Source organism: Sceloporus undulatus, chromosome 2 (assembly GCF_019175285.1).
Source record: "Sceloporus undulatus isolate JIND9_A2432 ecotype Alabama chromosome 2, SceUnd_v1.1, whole genome shotgun sequence".
NCBI lineage: Eukaryota > Metazoa > Chordata > Lepidosauria > Squamata > Phrynosomatidae > Sceloporus > Sceloporus undulatus.
In genome coordinates, this window is record NC_056523.1 from 159,105,512 (window position 1) to 159,125,428 (window position 19,917).

The 19,917-nt window shown below is 43.6% G+C and overlaps 1 protein-coding gene across 6 annotated transcripts in view; it reads right to left on the reverse strand.

The window, feature by feature from the left end:
• KMT2D (lysine methyltransferase 2D) overlaps positions 1 to 19,386 on the reverse strand; it is a 213,447-nt gene extending 194,061 nt beyond the window's left edge. For all 6 annotated transcript variants that reach the window (XM_042451953.1, XM_042451957.1, XM_042451954.1 and 3 more), the window contains exons 1-3: positions 18,917 to 19,386; positions 17,830 to 17,975; positions 1,291 to 1,355 (exon numbers count right to left, since the gene is read on the reverse strand). In XM_042451953.1, the coding sequence (XP_042307887.1) occupies positions 1,291 to 1,339 (49 nt within the window). In that variant the 5' untranslated portion in view covers positions 1,340 to 1,355; positions 17,830 to 17,975; positions 18,917 to 19,386. The remainder of the gene's footprint in view (positions 1 to 1,290; positions 1,356 to 17,829; positions 17,976 to 18,916) is intronic.
• Positions 19,387 to 19,917: the final 531 nt, after the last annotated feature.

A 19,917-nucleotide genomic window follows, 5' to 3' on the forward strand; every position in this document is an offset into this window, starting at 1 on the left:
GCAAGGGCCTAAAGCCCAACATCTGTAACTTTTTCTGGGAAGTAGTCACTTTATCGTTCAGAAATTAGGACAAACATTATCTGCAACATGCTGCCTAGAAAGAATGAGGATGGTTCCAATTCAAACATCCTGATTCTTTTCCTCCTACTCTGCATCACAGAATTTCCCGCAGCCAAAACTCTCCTTCAAAAAACTGTAATACAGCAATAGTTTAAAAGCATGTTAACACATATGAGAAAAACAGAAGATTTTGGTAACGAATCCAAAAATTCACATATCCAAGCCTTTTCAGCAGTATGGTTTTGTGGGAGGAGAGGGATTGTAACTGAACAGGGTAAGCCCTGATTAGCATTTAGATTGGAAGCAGCCAACAAATACCAGGTCCTGTAGGGTATATTTCAGAGGAATAAACTGGCAAACCACCTCTATTCGTTGCCTAAGAAAACCCTATGAAAATCATGGAGTCACTGTAAGTCAACAGGTGACTTGAAGGCACATATTCACAAACACCAGAGCTAAGAACATATGCTTGTTCTTTTCCTCTTTACCACCTTTTCAATACTGCAGCCAAAAGCAGAGGTTGCTTGTCCTCTACAGTCTAAGAGTATATGCCATTTACCTCCACAATACCATCTCCCAGTCATTTAGGTTGTAGTGTTTTCCCTCTTGTCCTATGTATCGTCTGCACAGTGCTTACTCAGAAAAATAATGCTATAAGAATAAGAAATATACCAAATGACTGTGCTTTTCCAAAAGCAGAAAGAGTGCAGAGTAGAATAGAGCAGAGGAAGAAACCAACTGAGGCACTTATTCAGCAGTGGGGAGGTCAAGTCACTGGAGGACAAAGCTGTGCATACTATATGATCTACTCTGTCTTCCCAATCTACTCCTAACATCCATATGTATGGTAGAAGACACTTCCCCTGTCATTTGAGTGTAGAAGCAAAATTCAACACTTGGTCTTGCTGACCTCTGTACATGAGAGTGGGAATGTTGGAGTGAGGAGTATCCTCTTGTCCATCAACTGAGGCAGCAAAATATTGGCCGTTGGGAGTAAGAACAGGGGATATCAAACTAGTAGCCTACAGATTTTGTAAATGGTATGGTCCACTCTCTGTTGATAAGATTCCACCTCAACATTAGAAAGAGTGCCCTGACGGTCAGAATTGTTTGACAGTGGAATATGCTGTGGTCTCTTCCAGCTCCATAATTCTATGATTGTACTGAATCATTATACACCGATGCCTAGGTCTCTTCATCAGAAGGAGTGACCAAACTGGAAGCACTTACCTGGTGTGTCAGAGTCTTTGTCCTCACCGGGTGGTTTCTGATCATCCATCCTGTCTTCAAGAGACCTAAAGACAAGAAATTAGCAGCTCATTACACTGTTTCCCCATCCACTCTATTCTCTCACTATCAGCTCACTATATTTTTTACATATCATACACATACCACATGGCCATTATCCCCAATGCTAAGTGTACTAGATTCCAGTGGGGGGGGGGGAAGAAGGGGGGGTAGGAAAAACTCCATGATGAAATACACAATATAGGCATACAAATGACAATTACATATGCGTCTTCTGCATAATCTGTTCTCCTTTCTGAATAAATTGCTCTAGAGGTAAATATTTGTATGCAGGCAAAAACAAAGGGAAGGACAAGGGCATCCGGTGCTAGGGGGACAGCTCAAGAACCCTAAAAATGTTCCTGCCCATGCATTGCCTAGCTTTTCTATACAACAGAGAACTAGAGCTATACTTGAAATAAAATGAATTTCTCCTGAAACTAAATTCTACTAAGGAAACTGCCCAACCCTCCAACCCGATAATACAACGCAGGTATTACCTAAAACTCCTATTAAGCTCCCATAATGCCACAGAGGTACTCCCTAAAACTCCTGTTACTCTGAACTTTCCCATTTTTCCCCATAGCAAGTTCAAATAGGCAATCAAACAGCATGGGGGCCGGAGTGCTAGAGAGTATCACAGTACTGTTGATTATGTTGTGGAAACTGTGGCAGAGTGAGTTCTGTTCAAAAAAACAGGTCCAAAACAGACAGGCCTAGAGGACTGCAGCAGCAGCGTAATTTGTGCTGGAGCCACAGCAACCATACATGCCCCAGGCCACTGCCATCTCCCTGAACTGGCCCATCAAAAAAGAGCAGATTTTTCCACTCTTTTTTGAACCAATTCTTTTGGGAAGACATGGCGTTGGCGCCATTTCCAACTGCGTTTAAGGAGTGCGTCATCCAAATTCTACGCACCAAATGCAGTTGGAAATCATGTCATTTGGCCCGTCTGTTCCTCCAGTCCATTAGCATTACATTCTAATATTTTCACATAAAATCCAAACCACACAAGACCTATGTGCAAAAGTACCATCACTAATTTCTGAACAGTTACACACACAGAAAGGTGCAAAATTTCAAGCTGGATTCAAATTTAAGAAAACAAAATCCAAAGATAAAAATTCATTTGAATTGCTCATTGCTATGTATCAGCCTTTTAAGGTGGGTTTTATGTATTATAAGACAGCAAAGGCTGATTTTAAATAAAATACCTAACCTGTGACATGAACCTTACTGGGCAAAAGTCCAAAAATGTTCTGGACAACTACAACTTTTTTAAAAAGAACACCAAAACTTTAACTCCTCTGATATCACAAGAAGAAAAGTAAGGTCAGTCTCTGACCCAATGCTGGCAATATGAAAACCCTAAAGGAGAATTTAAAGGATGAGGGAAGAAAATCAGATCACACAGTGATAAAGCCAATACTGTTAAGTTAATTTTTCCCCCAGCACCCAGTATCTTCTGGTACACTAGAACAGAGTTGTATGGCACTCTTGGTTTATCATGTCCAGTCTCATCAGAAGCTATCATCAACAATCATGTCTAATCATGTTTGGACGGTGATGAGAAAACCATTTGTATGTGAAGAGGGACATAATTCATCCACGTCTCCAGCAACAGACATACTTGTATACATGTATCTGGGTGGAAGCTGCCTGGTATTGGGTGTAAATATACCCACCTAAATTATTACCATATAACATTTCTCCAACACACTGATTAAGGAAGGGTTGTGGAAGCTATGGATCTCCAGGTACAGTTGGACTCTAATTTCTGTCAGCGCCTACCAGTCTAGCTAGCAGTGAGGGATACTGTGTGTTGGGTTTATCAAGATCCAGATGGACACAGGTTTCCTATTCTTGGTTTAAGGTCTTTATTGAAATAGAGAATACCCAGTCAAAATCATTCAGCCGGGAGACCCCTCAGCCTTCATACAGGTTGATGATAGCCTGCTACATGGAATTGGGGTGATTTTTAAAGCCTCTAGACAAGTTCATCCTCAGATGAAATCAGACTTAATTCTGACCACAGGCATGACCCTTGTGGTCTCATCCAGCTCCATGATTCTTTGATTTTATTGTTGTAAGGTTAGCTGCTGTGTGGGTGAGTGTCTTATCCCTGACTGGGTTATCATGCCAAGGTCTGGTCCAAAAAACCACCATTATCCACTGCCTTCTGAGGCTGGGAAAATGGACTTCCTAGTGCCTATGCCTTGTTTTCTGCTGGCACATGTGCTCAGATTTAATATACCATACAGCTCCATATAGAGACTTACACCAGCCACCTATATGCCCACAGCTGCATTTTTCCTGATGTCATAATTTTAAGGTTACAGAGTAAGCTTGCTATTTCTGCATGAAAAGCTTAATAAGTCATCACACAGATCTCCCAATCATCAAGCCATAAGCAGCAGACCACATCTGGGTACTCTCTGTCACTAGGGCAAAGATAATAATTATCAGCTATAACCCAAGCCAAGTGTACACCCACATACCCATCAACCCCTGATATCTTTAAGAGCAATGATCCTCAGTGGGAGAGCAGACTTATTAAGCAAACAAGAAAAAGATACCACAGCATTATCTGGGACAGGACCCTTCCCACAGCAGTTACAACAGTATGAGGTCTTTTGCCATTTATACAGTCTGACCTTTATTAAAACCTTCCAAAGGCTGGAAAACAGCAGAAGGAAACAACCCAGTAGAAGCACCCCTGAGAAGTGGGATATGGCAGAGAAGAAAGACAATAGCCATAAAAAAAAAAAAGATTTAAAAACCCAAGGATCATTCACTCACATTCCACCAGTAGATCAAAGAATATAGCACTGGGTCAAAAGTTAAGCGAAGGTAATCAGAGAAAGAACTAGAACTCAAAACCAAGATCCTTGGTGTCAATCCTCAGCTATGTTTTCTGTTCATCTGATCTGATGCAGCTATCACAGTAGGTTTATTTAAAATATACTGAGACTTTCAAATTGTGATTCAGTTTTGACTGTTCCAGAGAAGGTCTTGATGTTCCAAAGATGATCCATGTACCTTGTAGCTACTAACATCCTTTCTGACTTGCCAACAGGGCTGGTAATCTGCTGCAGCCATGCCATTCCCACTAAAGGCAAAGGGGAACCACCTGATATCCATGGCAGGCACAAAGAATTAATTAAAGAGGCATGGACAGGAGGGAGAAGACTGCTGAAGTAGTAAAGGGGGGAGAAAACAGAAGCAGCTGCCTAAGAGCTGCAGACAACATGGAAAGGAGGAGGCTTGTTGGCTGACAAACAATATGATCATTGAGGAATGGAAGAGATAGAGGAGGAGACTCACGCAAACAGAAAGGTTTAAAGACCCACAGTACAAGAAAGGAGAGGGAGTTAAGGCCTGGAGAAGTAGAAGTGCTTACTCCGCACTATCCCCTTTGGGAAGAATCATCACTATCTTGGAATAACCTTTGGGGACTCCATCCTCTTTTCTTTCCTCTTCTCCTGCTGGCAGACCTCACCTAGGAGGGAGACATTAATCCAAACTTTCCATTCTAGCTATGCCCTCACTTAGGCAGAGTGATTAGATTAATCCACCCCCTCCAAACTTTTTTCAGTTTTCACAATACACTAAACAGCATTCATCTGCATGCTCTCCAGGACTTTTCCCCTTTAGCCATGTACTACAGGCTTCACCTAGCAAAGAAAGAAAATGAGTGCACACCTGAAGGGCCATGTGCATCTTCTAGCTTTTGCACTTTTTGAGGTTGAAACCTATGGCTTGAAAAATTTGAAACTTTGTTCACCTCAGAGAAATAGAGTGGAAGGTCATACTTAAAATCTTATGGAGGATAGTGTAGGGAAGGGAGGGAGGTTTTTCCTAGATTCCTACTTTAGGATCTAAACTTTGGATGCAGCTTGGAACAGGGGAGAATCTAACTCTCTTTCCACCTTCAACTGGGCCAGCTCACCTAGCTCACCTTGGAGAGCAAGGGCTGATAAGGAAGCAGGAGTGCGTCTCATCTTCCCCAAATTGCACCACCACCACTCTTCCTAACCCACTAAAACATTCCAAACTTTCTGGCCGCCCTTCAGAGGAATATTCCTGCTCCATCCTACACAAGAGCAACCTGAACTGCACCATTGTCGCCATAGTGTCTACAGAACATGTTGGCAGCTGGGAATGGAAGCTTTCTTCCTGGAGAAAACTTTGCCCAGACAACTTCTCCAAGTGACAAAGTGCACCTCCAACAATCCAGAAATCCTTGCCTTTGTATTATTATTATTATTATTAACCTTTATTTATGAAGCGCTGTAAATTTACATAGCGCTGTACATACAATCTTTTAGTTAGACGAAATTCCCTGCCCTCGGGCTTACAATCTAAAAAGACAAGACACAGAAGGAGAAGGGAGTGGTGGAGGGAAAGGGTAAGAGGTCCAGCAGTTCCTCTCTACCTCCAAGGCCTGGACCAAGGGAGATGGACTGGAGGGAGGGCTAGGCTTCATAATGGATGGTTAATCATTTTCCAGGGAAAATACATACTCTCAAGTAGGATAAAGCATATACAGTACATAGCAATACAGGAAATGGTTCAATAAACAGGCACCACAAGAACATCAAATAGTAAGCGACCATTATGCAATGCCTGGGAAGGCTTCTCTGAACAGGATGGTCTTCAACTCTGTTTTGAAGCTGGTTAAAGAAGTGATGGCCCTTGCTCGTGGGGGAAGAAGGTTCCAGGAGTGAGGGGCAGCGAGTGAAAAGGGGCGAATCCGGGATGGGGCAGAGGAAATCCTGGGCTGAGACAGCAGACCTTGACTACCAGAACGGAGGGCCCGAGTGGAAAGGTGAGGAGAAATAAGGTCTGATAAGTAGGGAGGGGCCAGTCCATGGAGGGCTTTAAACGTGGACAGCAGGAGCTTATACTGAATGCGGAAAGGGAGGGGGAGCCAGTGAAGGGATGCCAACACAGGAGAGATGTGGTCAGAGCGGTGGGTGGAAGTGATAATGCGTGCAGCTGAATGCTGAACAGAGATTAAAGGACGGAGGTGAGAAAAAGGAAGCCCAGCCAGGAGGACATTACAGTAATCAAGTCATGAGACCACTAGGGCATGGACCAGGATCTTGGCAGTAGAGGCGGAGAGATATGGTCGGATTTTGGCAATATTGTACAAAAAGAGTCTACAAGCCTTGGCTGTGGTCCGGATCTGAGGGATACACGACAGAGAAGAGTCAAAGATAAAACCAAGACTGCGGGCATGCTGGACTGGTTGAATAGAAATGTTGTCCACAGAGACAGAAAAGGAGTGTTGAAGGGTGGGCTTAGGAGGAAAGACAAGAAGCTCCGTCTTGGACATGTTGAGCTTCAAACGCCGATGGCACATCCACTGCGAGACAGCTGTGAGGCAGGACGAAACTTGCTGTTCAAGCCTTGGAGAAAGGTCAGGGCGGAAAGATACAGCTGGGTGTCATCGGCATACAGATGGTAGGAAAAGCCAAAAGAGCTGATGAGTTTTCCTAAGGACAGTGTGTAGAGAGAAAACAGAAGGGGACCCAGAACAGAGCCCTGGGGAACTCCAACAGATAAGGGAACAGGAGATGAAGTCTGACCTCCTGCAACCACTGCAAAAGATCTGCCAGACAAGTAAGATCTAAACCAGTCGAGAACAGAGTCTGAGAACCCAAGGTCGGAGAGTATATCAACTAGAAGACAGTGATCAACGGTGTCAAAGGCTGCAGACAAATCAAGAAGGATGAGAACAGAGTAAAGGCCATTAGCCTTGGCCTGTAAAAGGTCATTCGAGATCTTGGTGAGAGCTGTCTCTGTAGAATGCCTTGGGCGGAAGCCAGACTGAAAGGGATCGAGGATGGAATTGGCTTCAAGAAACTCAAGACAGCGCGAATAGACAACCCGTTCCAAAACCTTAGAAAGAAAGGGGAGAAGAGAAATCGGACGATAGCTAGACAAGGAGGAGGGGTCAAGAGAAGGTTTTTTCAGAATTGGGGAAATGAGAGCATGTTTGAAGTCCGATGGGAAGGAGCCTGTAGAGAGAGAGAGATTGAAGATATGGAGAAGCGAGGGCAGAAAGGAGGGAGCTATAGAGATTAGAAGACGAGTAGGAATTGGATCAAGAGAGCAAGTTGCAGGTTTGGAAGAGTTCAGAAGTGTAGAGAGTTCATCCAAAGAGGCAGGAGGAAACACAGAAAATTTGTCAGGCGAGGGTGATAGAAGATTAAGAGCAGAAGAAGAATTGGGGGGGACTATCTCAGAGCGAATAGTGGAGATCTTAGAGATGAAATAATTAGCAAAGTCATTAGGAGAGAATGATGAAGAGACAGGAGGAGAGGGAGGTTTAAGCAAAGTGTTGAAGGTGGAGAACAAACGCTGCAGGCACCTCTCATTGGCGGAGATCAATGATTTGTAATAATTCTGTTTAGCCATAGAGAGGGCGCGTGAGAAGGAAGAAAGAACAAATTTGAAATGGATAAAATCAGCCCACTCTTTGGATTTTCTCCAAAGACGTTCAGCTGCTCTAGAGCAGGACCGGAGAAACTTAATGTTGGGGGGTAAGCCAGGGCTGAGGTCTAGTCTTAGAGGAAGAAGTGCGTACAGAGACAGGGGCAAAATGGTCGAGAGTTGAGGAAAGAGTGGAGTTAAATAAAGACATTGCTGAATCAGCAGAATCCCCAAGATTTAGGGAAGAGAGAGAAGAATCCAGGGTCAGACCAAGATGGTTAGAGTCAACAGATTGAAGATCATGAAAATGTAGCCAAAGTAGGCTGAGTTATGATGGTCTAGAAAAATGGGGAGAGATGAGGACCCAGCCTCCTCTTGCCCCACCCCCACAAGGGCCTACTGGGTTTTGTTCCCCTCAAAATGGAAAAACATGGATTATGAAATATTTTATTTTAGAACTGTAAATAAAACAGTTAAGACAAGATGTTCATATACAGTCAGCCTTTCATATCCAGTGGGGTTCTATTCCAGACACACACACCCCTAAATGCCAAATACTGCAGGACCTCAAGTCTCATTATACTCAATCATGACACCACATGCACATGGCCACATTGGCATGGCCGCATACATATGCTGCCACTGACAAGAACACAGCAGGGCCATCTGCAGATGCTTCAATCCATGGGAGGTAAGCCCACCGACATGGAGAGTCAATTGTACTGTCACCTGGTCTTTACTCCTGCAAAATGATTTGTTAGCATGCTTTGGGACTTGATGTTGAAAACGAACTTTTAAAAGTTATACTGATGTTACATTCACTATCTCTCTGTGAAAGGTTGCTGTCCTGGGTACAAGTCCTAAGGCTTCTCTTTAAGCCTGGTGGTTATGACATGGGTAGACAGACAGTGATGCTACTGGGTTTTTTTTTTAAGTTTAACAAAAGAAGAGGGAGTTTCTTTTAAACCATCCAATCAATTTGTCTAAACAATAAAACTAATTTCTGTTCACTTTGCCATGAGACCCCTTGATAAATATAACAATTTTTCCCTTCCATTAAATGAAAGAAATCCTAGTTATCATTTCTCTTCTGGATCCTAAGATGTTTAAGGATGCAGTAAGTGGGAACAGAGGAAGAAACAAGCCAGGGCTGGTTTCTATTCCTGAGTCAAGGGTCATTCCTGTTCTTCAGAATCCTCCTCTTTTCTCACTCTTTCCTGTCAGGTTACCTGCAGCACAATCCTATCTGTTTATCTGAAAGCATGTGCCATGTGTCTGTAGGGTTTACTCCCAGATAGATGTGTACAATTGCAGCTTCTGTGTAAAATACTCTAATGTAACGGATTACATTAAACAGGGGTGAGCAACTTTCAGGGATGGCAAATCACACTGCCACCACAACCCCAATCATCCAAGCTTTGCTTTCACAGACGCAGTAAAATAAAGCAGTTGTGCTTTAGAACAAGGTGCACAGACCCTTTTTTAAAGCTATTTAGTGTTGCTGTACCATTAATTGACTTGAAAACAAGACACACCACTTGCCTTTCAGAATGGAAATTCCTTATTTAATGGGTTTCTGGCATCACAACACCAAAATTAAAGGAGAAGCAGGGTTTTCTTTTAATGACCACCAGTGTGCACCATGGAGTTTAAGGTGGGGACTCTCTTGGAGTAGAGAACAAAAACAGATGGAGGGGGCCACATGCAGCTGGCAGAAAACAGGTGAGAAAAGTACTGAATGGTTCACTGTAGTTTCTTAGGCAGAATATAAGGAGGAGAACGAAAGAAGGGGTAGGGAGAAATTAGTAGCACTTTTGGGACTGGCTGCTTTATTTTCTTGGATTTATTTTCACAAACTTTCATGGATTCCCATCCAGCTTCAGATGCACTAATGGAGTAGAGAAGTAAACCACAGATTCTTCCCACACACATACTCCTCTTTTCTTTGTCCTTCTTTTTTACACTGGAGCAGAGTAACACAGCCATCTCTTTGAAAACCTGGACAGAATACACAGTACCAAGTTTAGGTTATAAAATCAAAAATGACTTGAGCTGAATCTGCCTGAAGCACTACCTCCTCAAGCAGAAGCTCGAAGTAATAAGTTACAGGTAGTTTCCTGTAACCTCTTCTTTTTTTATTATTGAGGGCACAAGGGAGCTATGTAATGAATGGTTTTATAATGTAACAAGCAACATGTTCTTGTTACTGTTAAATGGCATTTTTAGGAATTTGAACAAAATTTTTCAAATATTATATCATTTCTTACCAATAAAAAAGTAACAAGATCACAGCAAGCAATGAAACCAGATAATAAATAAATAAAGGTTTTGTAACAATTATTAAATCTTACTTTGGAGGTCATGTAATTAATTACATGACAAATTACTTTAATAAAGCAACTTTTAAAGCTCTATCCACAACTATCTCCTACTAACATTGCTGATGTCTCCAAAATCAACAAAGCATGCCCAAATATCTATAGGGAGCTACAAACAAAGACATAAGGAGAGCTGACATCACAGTAATTAAAGTACACCATGCTAGACAGTCACCAATGTAAGAATCCAAGCACCTTTAGAACCATAGCTAGACACAGCATGCACAGTGTGATATCTAAAAGCCATTGCCAGAGATGTCTGTGACAATCCAATCCCTGGGAGAATACAGTGGGCCCTTTTTATCCACAGGGGTTCCGTTCCTGCCCCTCCCCCCACAGATGGCAAAACGATGGGACTTTGTGACATTAAATGTTGGTGCGTGCGCACATGGCCATTTTCCCAAGACCGTATGCACCCAAGACCGCATTCACACAAGGCCACTCAAATTAATGGGGCTTGCCATCTATGGATACTCAATGACAAGGGGATGGCAAGCCCACAGTTGGGACTCGCACACTTTTTTTGCTTACAAAACTAGGGACAAGTGATATTGGGAAGAAAGGTTGAGGGTAGTAGAAACAGAGGAAGACTGCGCACCAGATGGCTAGACTCAATCAGGGAGGTCACAGGCCTGAATCTGCAGGATCTGAGAAAAGAGGTTGAGAACAGGGAGTCATGGAAATATGTCATGCACAAAGTCACCCCAAAGTCCACTCAAAGACAGCTAACAACAACAAAAATCACAATTCAGGAGAATTGTTCAGATGGCCCCAGGCTCAACTGCTAACACCATCAGCCACACAGTTAAACAATCTTACAGATCATCTACTTGCAACCCCAGAGAACCACTACTGTATCAATACTATCAATCAGAGTAGTCCGTGCTAGTCTGTCTGCCAGGTATAACTTAGGTGTAAGATGGTTTCTGCATGAAAGTATTAAAGGCTGGGTCTCTCTTATCTGAAATGCTTCAGAACAGAAGCGTTTTGAATTTCAGAGTTTAGAATATTTGCATGCATATATTGGGGGGGGGGGGTAATTTGGGAGATGAGACCCTAGTTTAAATATGAAATTCATTTATGTTTATGTTTCATGTACTGTATATGTTATGCACATAGCCTAAAGCTAATTTTATATATACTATTTTTAATAATTTTGGGCATGAAACAAAGTTTGTGTACATTGAATAATCAGAAATCAAAGATATCACTATCTCAGCTACCCATGTGGATGATTTTGGATTTTGGAGTACAGTGGTACCCCGGGATACGAATGCGCCGCCTTACAAAATTTCCGGGTTACGAAAAAAATCCAATTAAAAAAACTGTTCCGGGTTACGAAGGTTTTTTCGGGTTACGAAAAAATTTTTGGTGCTTTTCGGCGCTATTTCACACGAAATCGCGGCTTTTCTCCATTAGCGCCAATGGGTTTTTCGGCTTGCGAAGTATTCCGGGTTACGAAAGCGGCGGCGGAATGAATTAATTTCGTAACCCGGGGTACCACTGTATTTCAGAATTCTGGAAAAGGGATGTTTAATCTGTATTCAAAATAATTCTTGGCCATAAAACACCTGGTCCCCCCAAAAATTAACTTTCCAAAGGTGGAAGTTTAGCTGTTCCTTTTGTGAAAAATATGCTAATACACATTTCCACAAAGCACAGAAAGAGAGGCAGAATACATTCAAAGAATTTGCCCCCTCCTGCGGATTCAGCTACATCCCTGTAGGTGTCCTTGCAGAGCACTCAGTAGAAGATGGAAGAGAAAGGAATATTTAATAATAGCAGATTTTCTCTGAGCCAGCTATAAGCCATTGCAGAAAGCTCCCTAAGCCACTCTTCAGCAGGTCCCAAAGCTACAGTCCATGATAATGTTTTCTTCAGAGCTCAAATGCTACATGAACAAGTTTGGATCTACCTCACTTTTCCAACTATAAGTTGCAATATTACAACTGTTTTAACAAGTACACTAAACTTGGTGACCCAAACTTCAGGGTTTTCACAATGTCCTTCAGGCCAGAGCTTGTGTTTCACCATTCTTAAGAAACCTTAATCTGTTAATAGTGTACATGAATCTACTACACCTTGCTATGTTTACACAGCAATAGTTGTGGAGGAAAATCATCATTCTTTATAGTGTTAGCTGGAGATATTTTAGCTGGATAGTCATGACTCACAAGCTTGATACATCTCACTGTACTGGATGTCAGATACATTGTTTGCTTGTTTTTGCAAAATCTTTAGAATACTAATTTAAAAAGTCAATAATTGTTTTTTCACCATTTTCAGATACTGCATGTGTATAGCAGCAAATACCATCAAGGCAGGGATATTCTCTCTGGTAAGAGACAGCCAGCATGATGTAGTGGTTTGAACACTGTATACAGGAGACCAGGGTTCGAAAACCTGCTCAGCCATAATAACCCACTGGGTGACCTTGGACAAGTTACACACTCCCAGCTGCAGAGAAAGGCAAAGGCAAACTCCCTCTGAAATATCTTGCCAAAAAGCCCGTGATACGTTCACTTTAGGGTCGCCACAACTTGAAGGAACACAACAATAAGAGAGGGAGAAGGATGGCAGCTTCCTCAGGTGATGTCCGCCACTTAAAAAAATAAAGTCCTTGTATTTAAAAAAATATTTTTTTTGTGCTTTGTGGAAATATAATTTTAATTATTTGCTAACTAATTCATTGCAAGTATCTTCTTATCATATGCCTTTAAACAGAGTAGTTTTGCTAGTGAAAATGAATAATCATTGCAACTCTATTTTGTAGTAACATATATGCTGGTTATTTCAGCAGTGATGACTTCTGCTAATGAAGGGGCAACTCAGTTCACTCAGTGATCTAATATAACCTGTTAACTCAGAATTTTAGTTAGTTTTAAACACTCTAATTTAGACATACTTCTTATGTTATGATTTTGAACCAACTATAACAAAACCTATGGTAAGTAGTCCTTGTATATCTTGACCTGAGCATTTTATAGATTAAAACTATGGCAGGATACAGACCGCGCAAAAGAGTGGTCTCCTGTCACCTTCGTTTGTTGCGTGAGAGAGACACAGCAGACAAACTGCGCGGCTCCCTCGCGCAACGAAAAGAAGCCACAAAAAGTGGCTTCTTTCTGCGGCACCATTATGACGCCACAAGGTGCCAATGGTGCACTTGCGGCATCATGAAGGCGCCAAGACATGCGGACGCTAGGTGTCTGTCATGTCAAAATGGCGGTGCCCATGTGTATAAGGCTCTGCCATTTTTACGCCCTCGTTACAGTGTGAGGGGCAAGGTGCATCAGGAAGCGCTGCTCCTCACACGTAACGACAGCGCCCAATAGGGCCCGTCTATAGAGCGCCTCATTTTCATTTGTATATCTGTTTTAAAAATTTATATATATACTGTATAGTATGACCCCCATATCCACAAAAGCAGTACTGCAGTTTCACTTGCCCACATTTTAAGAAATATGTTTTTTCCGGACATTTTCTAGGTCTTCCAGCACAATTCTATGGTATGCTTCCAGCAGAAGCTGACCACAAAGTCACACGGCAAGACCCAGAACTGCTTAGAGAGGTGATCTCTCTAGAAATCTCTAGATCCTCCAGCACAACTCTATGGTCAACTTCTGCTGGAAGTCATTCACTTCAAGAGGGTTCATTATTTATTTATTTATTTATTTGCGGTAATTATACCCCACCCTATTATCTACCATTTCCATATCCCCCATGGATACAGGAGTCATAGTGCACCCACAAATGTTACTAGCCAGGAAAATCTGTATACCCTTCTGTGTGATGGAGAGATGCATTTCTATTTGGAATGCAGAGGAGTAAGACAGAGCTTCTTTCTTCTTCCAGCAGCCCACTCACTCACCTGCATGGAACTCTATGCATTCGTTTATACTTAATTCCTAATTTCTTACAGTCTCCACAGCAATTGTGGGGACTTTAAGACTTAAATAATATAGGGACAGCTCACTCCCTCAACAACCTGCCTACATACTAAGATCATCTTCAGAGATCTTCTAGGTGCCTTCATCTGCTGAAGGAAGATAGAGGAAATCAGCTGAAAGGCACTATTTAGTGGTGGCCCCCTCCCAAAGAGGAATAGCCAAGATGTTTCTCCTTTCTCTACCAAGCCATAACCTTTTAATTTGCAATCCTGTAGTAAATTGCTGCTAACTCCTCATCTGCCACAATTTCAAGAGCCAATTTTTAAACTACCAGGGACCCCATAGTATGTACCAGAAACTAAAGCCTAGGCCCAACAGAACAAGATAACTGGATTAGCTCATTCTTACCTTCTAGAGCTCTCCTCAGATGCCAATAGAAATAAGCGACTTTTTATATAAAACCCTACTACTGACAAACAGTTGAAGCATCTTTATCGGTGATAACTACTCCATCTTTGGTCACCTGTTCTTGCTTAGACAACTGAACAGAACCTTCTACCTAGAATACATTAGGCAACAGCTCATTTGCTTCATTGCTTCAGCAATTGGCCATAGGGATCTAGGAAACATTGTGAAAATTTGGGTTAAGGGGTTTGGGTTAAGATATGACCCATGACACAAAGAAAAAACAGTAGCTGTTCCTGGTTGTCTTAGAGCAGTGGTTCTCAACCTTCCTAATACCGTGACCCTTTAATACAGTTCCTCATGTTATGGTGACCCCCAACCATAAAATTATTTTTGTTTCAGTTCCTAAGACCATCGCAAATATGTGTTTTCTGAGGGTCTTAGGTGACCTCTGTGAAAGGGTCGTTCGACTTCCAAATGGGTCGCGACTCACAGGTTGGGAACTGCTGTCTTAGAGGAACCATCCTCTAACTGGTATCCATTAGATGTGTTAAGACTGTGCCTTCAAATTAGCTATCAATTTATGGCAACCCCATAATTCCATAGGGTTTCCTTAGGCAAAGAATTCACACAAATGGCTTTGCCAGTTCCTTCCTCTGAAAGGTAGGCTACAACTCCTGATATTCATTGGCAATTTCTCATTCAAGTACTAACCAGGGCTGACCGATCTGGTGTCTTTAGAGTATTTAGACTAAAATTCCCATAATCCCATAGCCAGCACAATGCAGCTTTCCTGGATGGGACAGGTTTCCTTAAATATTTTTTTAATGTGTATGTTAGGCCAAGTGACTGCAGTAGGCACTTTGAAAAGGTTTTTTTAAAAAAATAATAAATTGTGGGTAGAAAACCTGTGGAGCACCAAATAATGTTGGACTATGACTCTAGGTACCTTGATCCAACACGTTCCAATGGATATGGATGATGGAACTGCTAGTTCAACAATGTCTAAAGGAGCCCTACATGAAATGTTCTTCAGCCCTGCACTCAATCTTTACTGCTTTCAAAATTTAGCAGGAAATGGTGGGAATAATGTGGAACTCTTTGTGCTGTTCCCCAAATCACAACAATCTATGAGTGACACAAAGAAATCAAAAGACATAAAGAACTTCTTGAGCAGTGAGTATTAAACTGAGCACAGACTTCATTTCACAAGTAATTAGGAGGTAACAGGATGAAAATATTTTTTATAGCATGACTGGTGCCAGGACAGAAGATAGCAAGAGTTCTAGATCTTAGATAACCAGTAGCCCCTCACACTGCACAGCTATAGTGCTATGATACTACTTGAACTGCAAAGGCCTATGGAATCCTGGGATTTGCAGTTTAGGAGCGGCATTTTGAATTATCAGCCAGAGAGCTCTAGTGTCTCACCAAACCATAAACCCCAGGGTACCATAGATGGTGTCTTGGCAGTTAAAATGGTATCATAGTGTATAGTAAGGCCCCAGGTCTTGCACTGAGGCAATCACACAATGTAGATATATGGTCATCATTTGAGTAGCAGAAAATGAGACAGACAGAGGTCTCATCATTGTTATAACAGTAGTTTATTGCAGTCTTGGCAACAATAAAGGTGCTTTTTTTGTACATTACACAATGGACACCTCTTTGTAAATATCTCCGAGCATGAAAAGCCAAGGATTCAACAATCCCTGGTAGAACTGTCACCTCCAAAAATAGTTATGTCAGTAATGGGATTTGAAACCAGCATTTGCATCATCTAGGCCAACCTCAGGTGAGCACCTTTCCCTATCGTAATTTATGGCATATCTTATGAAAAAAACATACACACATGGATACACACACACACACAAAACATTGCCACAAAACCAGTTGCTGTTCAGCTACTGTCTCCCACATTGTAGTTTTCCTCTTTTTCTTTTTTTTTCCCAAGGAGGCTTAAAATCTGATATACTGAGTGCAACAGGTGTGGCCAACAGACTCCCAAAGGGCGACAGCCAGAGAGGGGAGATGTTTATTTCATGAAGGCACAATGCATTGAGCCCCCCCCCCCAAAAAAAAACCAAATAGGAAATTATGTTCAATATGAAGGGTCCAGTTCCTTATTCCAGGAGCCCAAGTGTAGAAGTGTTATCTCCAGATTTTGACAGCTTGCAAAACGTAAGGAGACATCCCACCCACACCCACCCCATTTTAACAATGTGTATCTAAGAGAATGCTAGCTTGGAGAAAGAAAATACCAATACAATTTTCCTCCCCAACCCCCAACCCCTTCTCCCTGGAGCAAATCCCTTTGGACTCCTCCATAATCCTATGCAGGCTGCGCTGATCTCGGGAGGGCTGCTGGGCAAAAGTAGGCCTCGCCTCAGGGGCGGCTTCACTTTGGGAAAAGTGTGCACTCATGAGGCAGAAAAGCGTTTGACTTTGCCAAAGCTAATTCTAGGGGACAGAATAAGCAGTCTTATTAAAAAACAAAACCAACAAAAAACCAGATGGTAGGTGGGTGCTCATATTCAGTGGTAGGCACAACCTCTCAAGAAAACCAGGTATCTTCTGAGTCTCTTCCATTTGCACAGACTATAGTGGCTGTATTTTAAAAATGCCTGCCTACTTGTAATGTAGGCCTGCTTGTTTGTTAATGCAGCACTTCCCTTCTGTACAGGTTCCAAAGGAGGATGAAAAGAAATGTATGGCGGAGGGAGCCCATTGTGGTGGATATGAATCTCACTGATAGAGAAAAGAGGGGGGGAGGGGAGATAACTTCAAGCCTCTAATGAGTTATTAACCAACACTTCTTCAGCCCCATCTCCCCCCACCTCACCCGCTTGCTTTTGTATGATACAATGAAAAAGGAGACAACCACGGTCCCCTTTGGATTCCTTCATTGTGCCAAAGGCTGCAATGATTCTGTATCTGTCAGGCCAAGAGGGAGGATTTAACACTACACTATTCGCCTCCCCACATGCACAAACACAAACACACACACGCACAGAGAGAGAGAATTAAACAAATGTATTCTCTCAACAGGAATGATGCAAAGAGAACCACTGCCCTCCCACTGGTTATTTATAAAAGCAACAGAAAACACAAGAGGCCTAGGACAATTTGAGAAAACATTTCCAGTGGTCTTTCTCTCAGCGGCCCTCTATCACCCACCCTTCCTTCCTCAACAGCTTTAGCACAGCAGATTTCTCCTGCGCCGGAATTGTACATAAATCAACAAGGTTTTAAAAGTCTGACGTAAACGCACCCTACAGAACCCTGACATTTGAATAAAGCAAAGAGATTAGGATTGTGGGCTGCGTCGCTTATTCTAGGTTGGGGGGAGAATGGGGGGGTCTTTTACCTACCTCCTTTTCTACAAGGTGATCCAGAAATCCTCCTCAGCCGGCAAGCAAGAGGCAGCAGAAACCATTATCCAAAAAATCCAGAAAGGAGAAATAGGAAAGGGTGGCGGTGATGGTGGCGGCGGCGGCGGCGGTGCATTTGTTCCTTCCTTTTTTGTTGTGGAAAAGAAGGAAAGAAAGAAAGGTTGGAGGGGAGGGGAGGGGGAATCAAAAATATTCCAGGCTTTGCTACTGGGAAAGAAAGAAAAACAACCAGCCCAAAATAAAATAAAATGAACACTAGCCCCCCCTCAAAAAAAAACCCCAAAAACCCTAAACAAGAAAAATAAAAGACACACACAGGTCAGGTTTGGAAAGGATGCTAAATCCGATATTGGAGGGTCTCTTTCTCCACTTGGGGAGGGGGATTAAGACCTCTATCTATCTATCTATCTATCTATCTATCTCTCACAGACATCCCTGAGTGAGAGGAGGGGAGCAGGGGGCCTGGGGGTCTCTAGGCCCCTGCTCCTCCGTAGTTTTGGGGTCCCTGGAGGAGGGCGAGGGAAAAGGGCCCCCAGGAGGGCACACAAAGGGAGCCCGGGCCCGCCTTGGGTCTCCTGCCAGCCGCCTCCCTCTGCCCCTGGCAGCCCCTTCCTCTGCCCTCTAAAAAGGGGAACTGGGGGACCCTTCTTCTGGAAAGGAAGGAGGGAGGGAAGGAAGGAAGGAAGGGAGCGCCTTCCCTCCCTTTTCCTTCCTTCCTCCCTCCTCCTCCTCCTCCTCCCCCCTCTTTAAACCACCCCCGCTGAAGCCTCAGCTTCTCCTCTTCCCCATCACCACCATTTCCTACATTTGGAGCCAGCTACAAATTGCCCCTCTTCATTGCCCTCTCTTTTCTCTGATTCTAAATGAAAGAAACCAACATATTACGTATGTATATATATATATATATATATACACACACACACATACATATACATACATATATATATATATAATACCTTCCTGGTTTATCCCTTTTTTGTCCCCTTCTCCTTTCCTATCCCAGGCCTCCTCTCTCTCTCTCTCTCTCTCTCTCTCTCTGCATATACATTTAAAAACAACTTCTCACCTCTCCTCCTTCTTCGGCCCCTTCAGCTCCAGCGTTCAAAGGAGCATCCCTCTTCCCCCTCACAAAACCCTCTGCCTTTTCCCCTCTCTCTCTGCCCGTCCTTCCTCCCTCCTCCTCCTCCTTCTCTCTCCTCAGCGAAGGGCCTCAAGAAATTGGACAGAAAGTGTTCACCGAGGCAGCCATTTTCAGAGAGGAAAGTAGGTCCTGCTGGGCCAGCTCCGGGTTTGCTTAACCTCCCTCCGCCTCCTCCTCCTCTTCCCTCAGTGCAAAAGGGAGCCAGGCAGGCAGGCAGGGAGGGCGCCCGGGCTTGGGCCCTTCTCCTTCCCTGCCCGCTTTCTCCGGGCGTCTCTAAGCCCCTTCGGGAGGGCGGCGAGGGACCCTCTCTTCCTGGGGGCCCCTGGGGCGCAATGGAGGGAGGAGGAAGAGCAGCAGAGAAGGGGCCCAGCGCTTATTTTGTGTCGGAACCCGAAGGCGGAAGGAGACGCAGAAAGGGCTCGGGGGGGAAGTGAGTGAGAAGCACGTACGGAGCCTCAGTGCACGCTGGGAAGGAGAGAGGGATCCCTGCGCCGGCCTTAACCCTCTCGCGCCCGGGGCCCCGGACACCAGGCGGCGGCGGCGGCGGCAGCAGGAGGAGGAGGAGGAGAAGGAGGAGCACGTGGGAGGGAGGGAGCGAGCATGGGGCATTGCGGGGGGCGGAGGTCTCGGCCTCGCTCTCGGCCCAGGAAGGAACGCCGAGGGAGCCGGGACAGGTGCGCCCCAGGAGGAGGAGGCTCCCCACAAGGAAGGCGGGGAAGGGAGGGAAGGAAGGAAGGAAAAAAAGAAGGCAGGGAAGGAAAAGGAAGCAAAGAAAGAAGGCAAGGAAGGAAGGAAGAAGGAAAGAAAGAAAGAAAGCAGGAAAAGAAAAAAGGAAGACGGGGGAAGAAAGAAGGCAGAGAAGGAAAGAAAGAGAAAGAAAGAAAGAAGGAAGGAAGGAAGGAAGGAAAGAAAGACTAAAGGAAGGA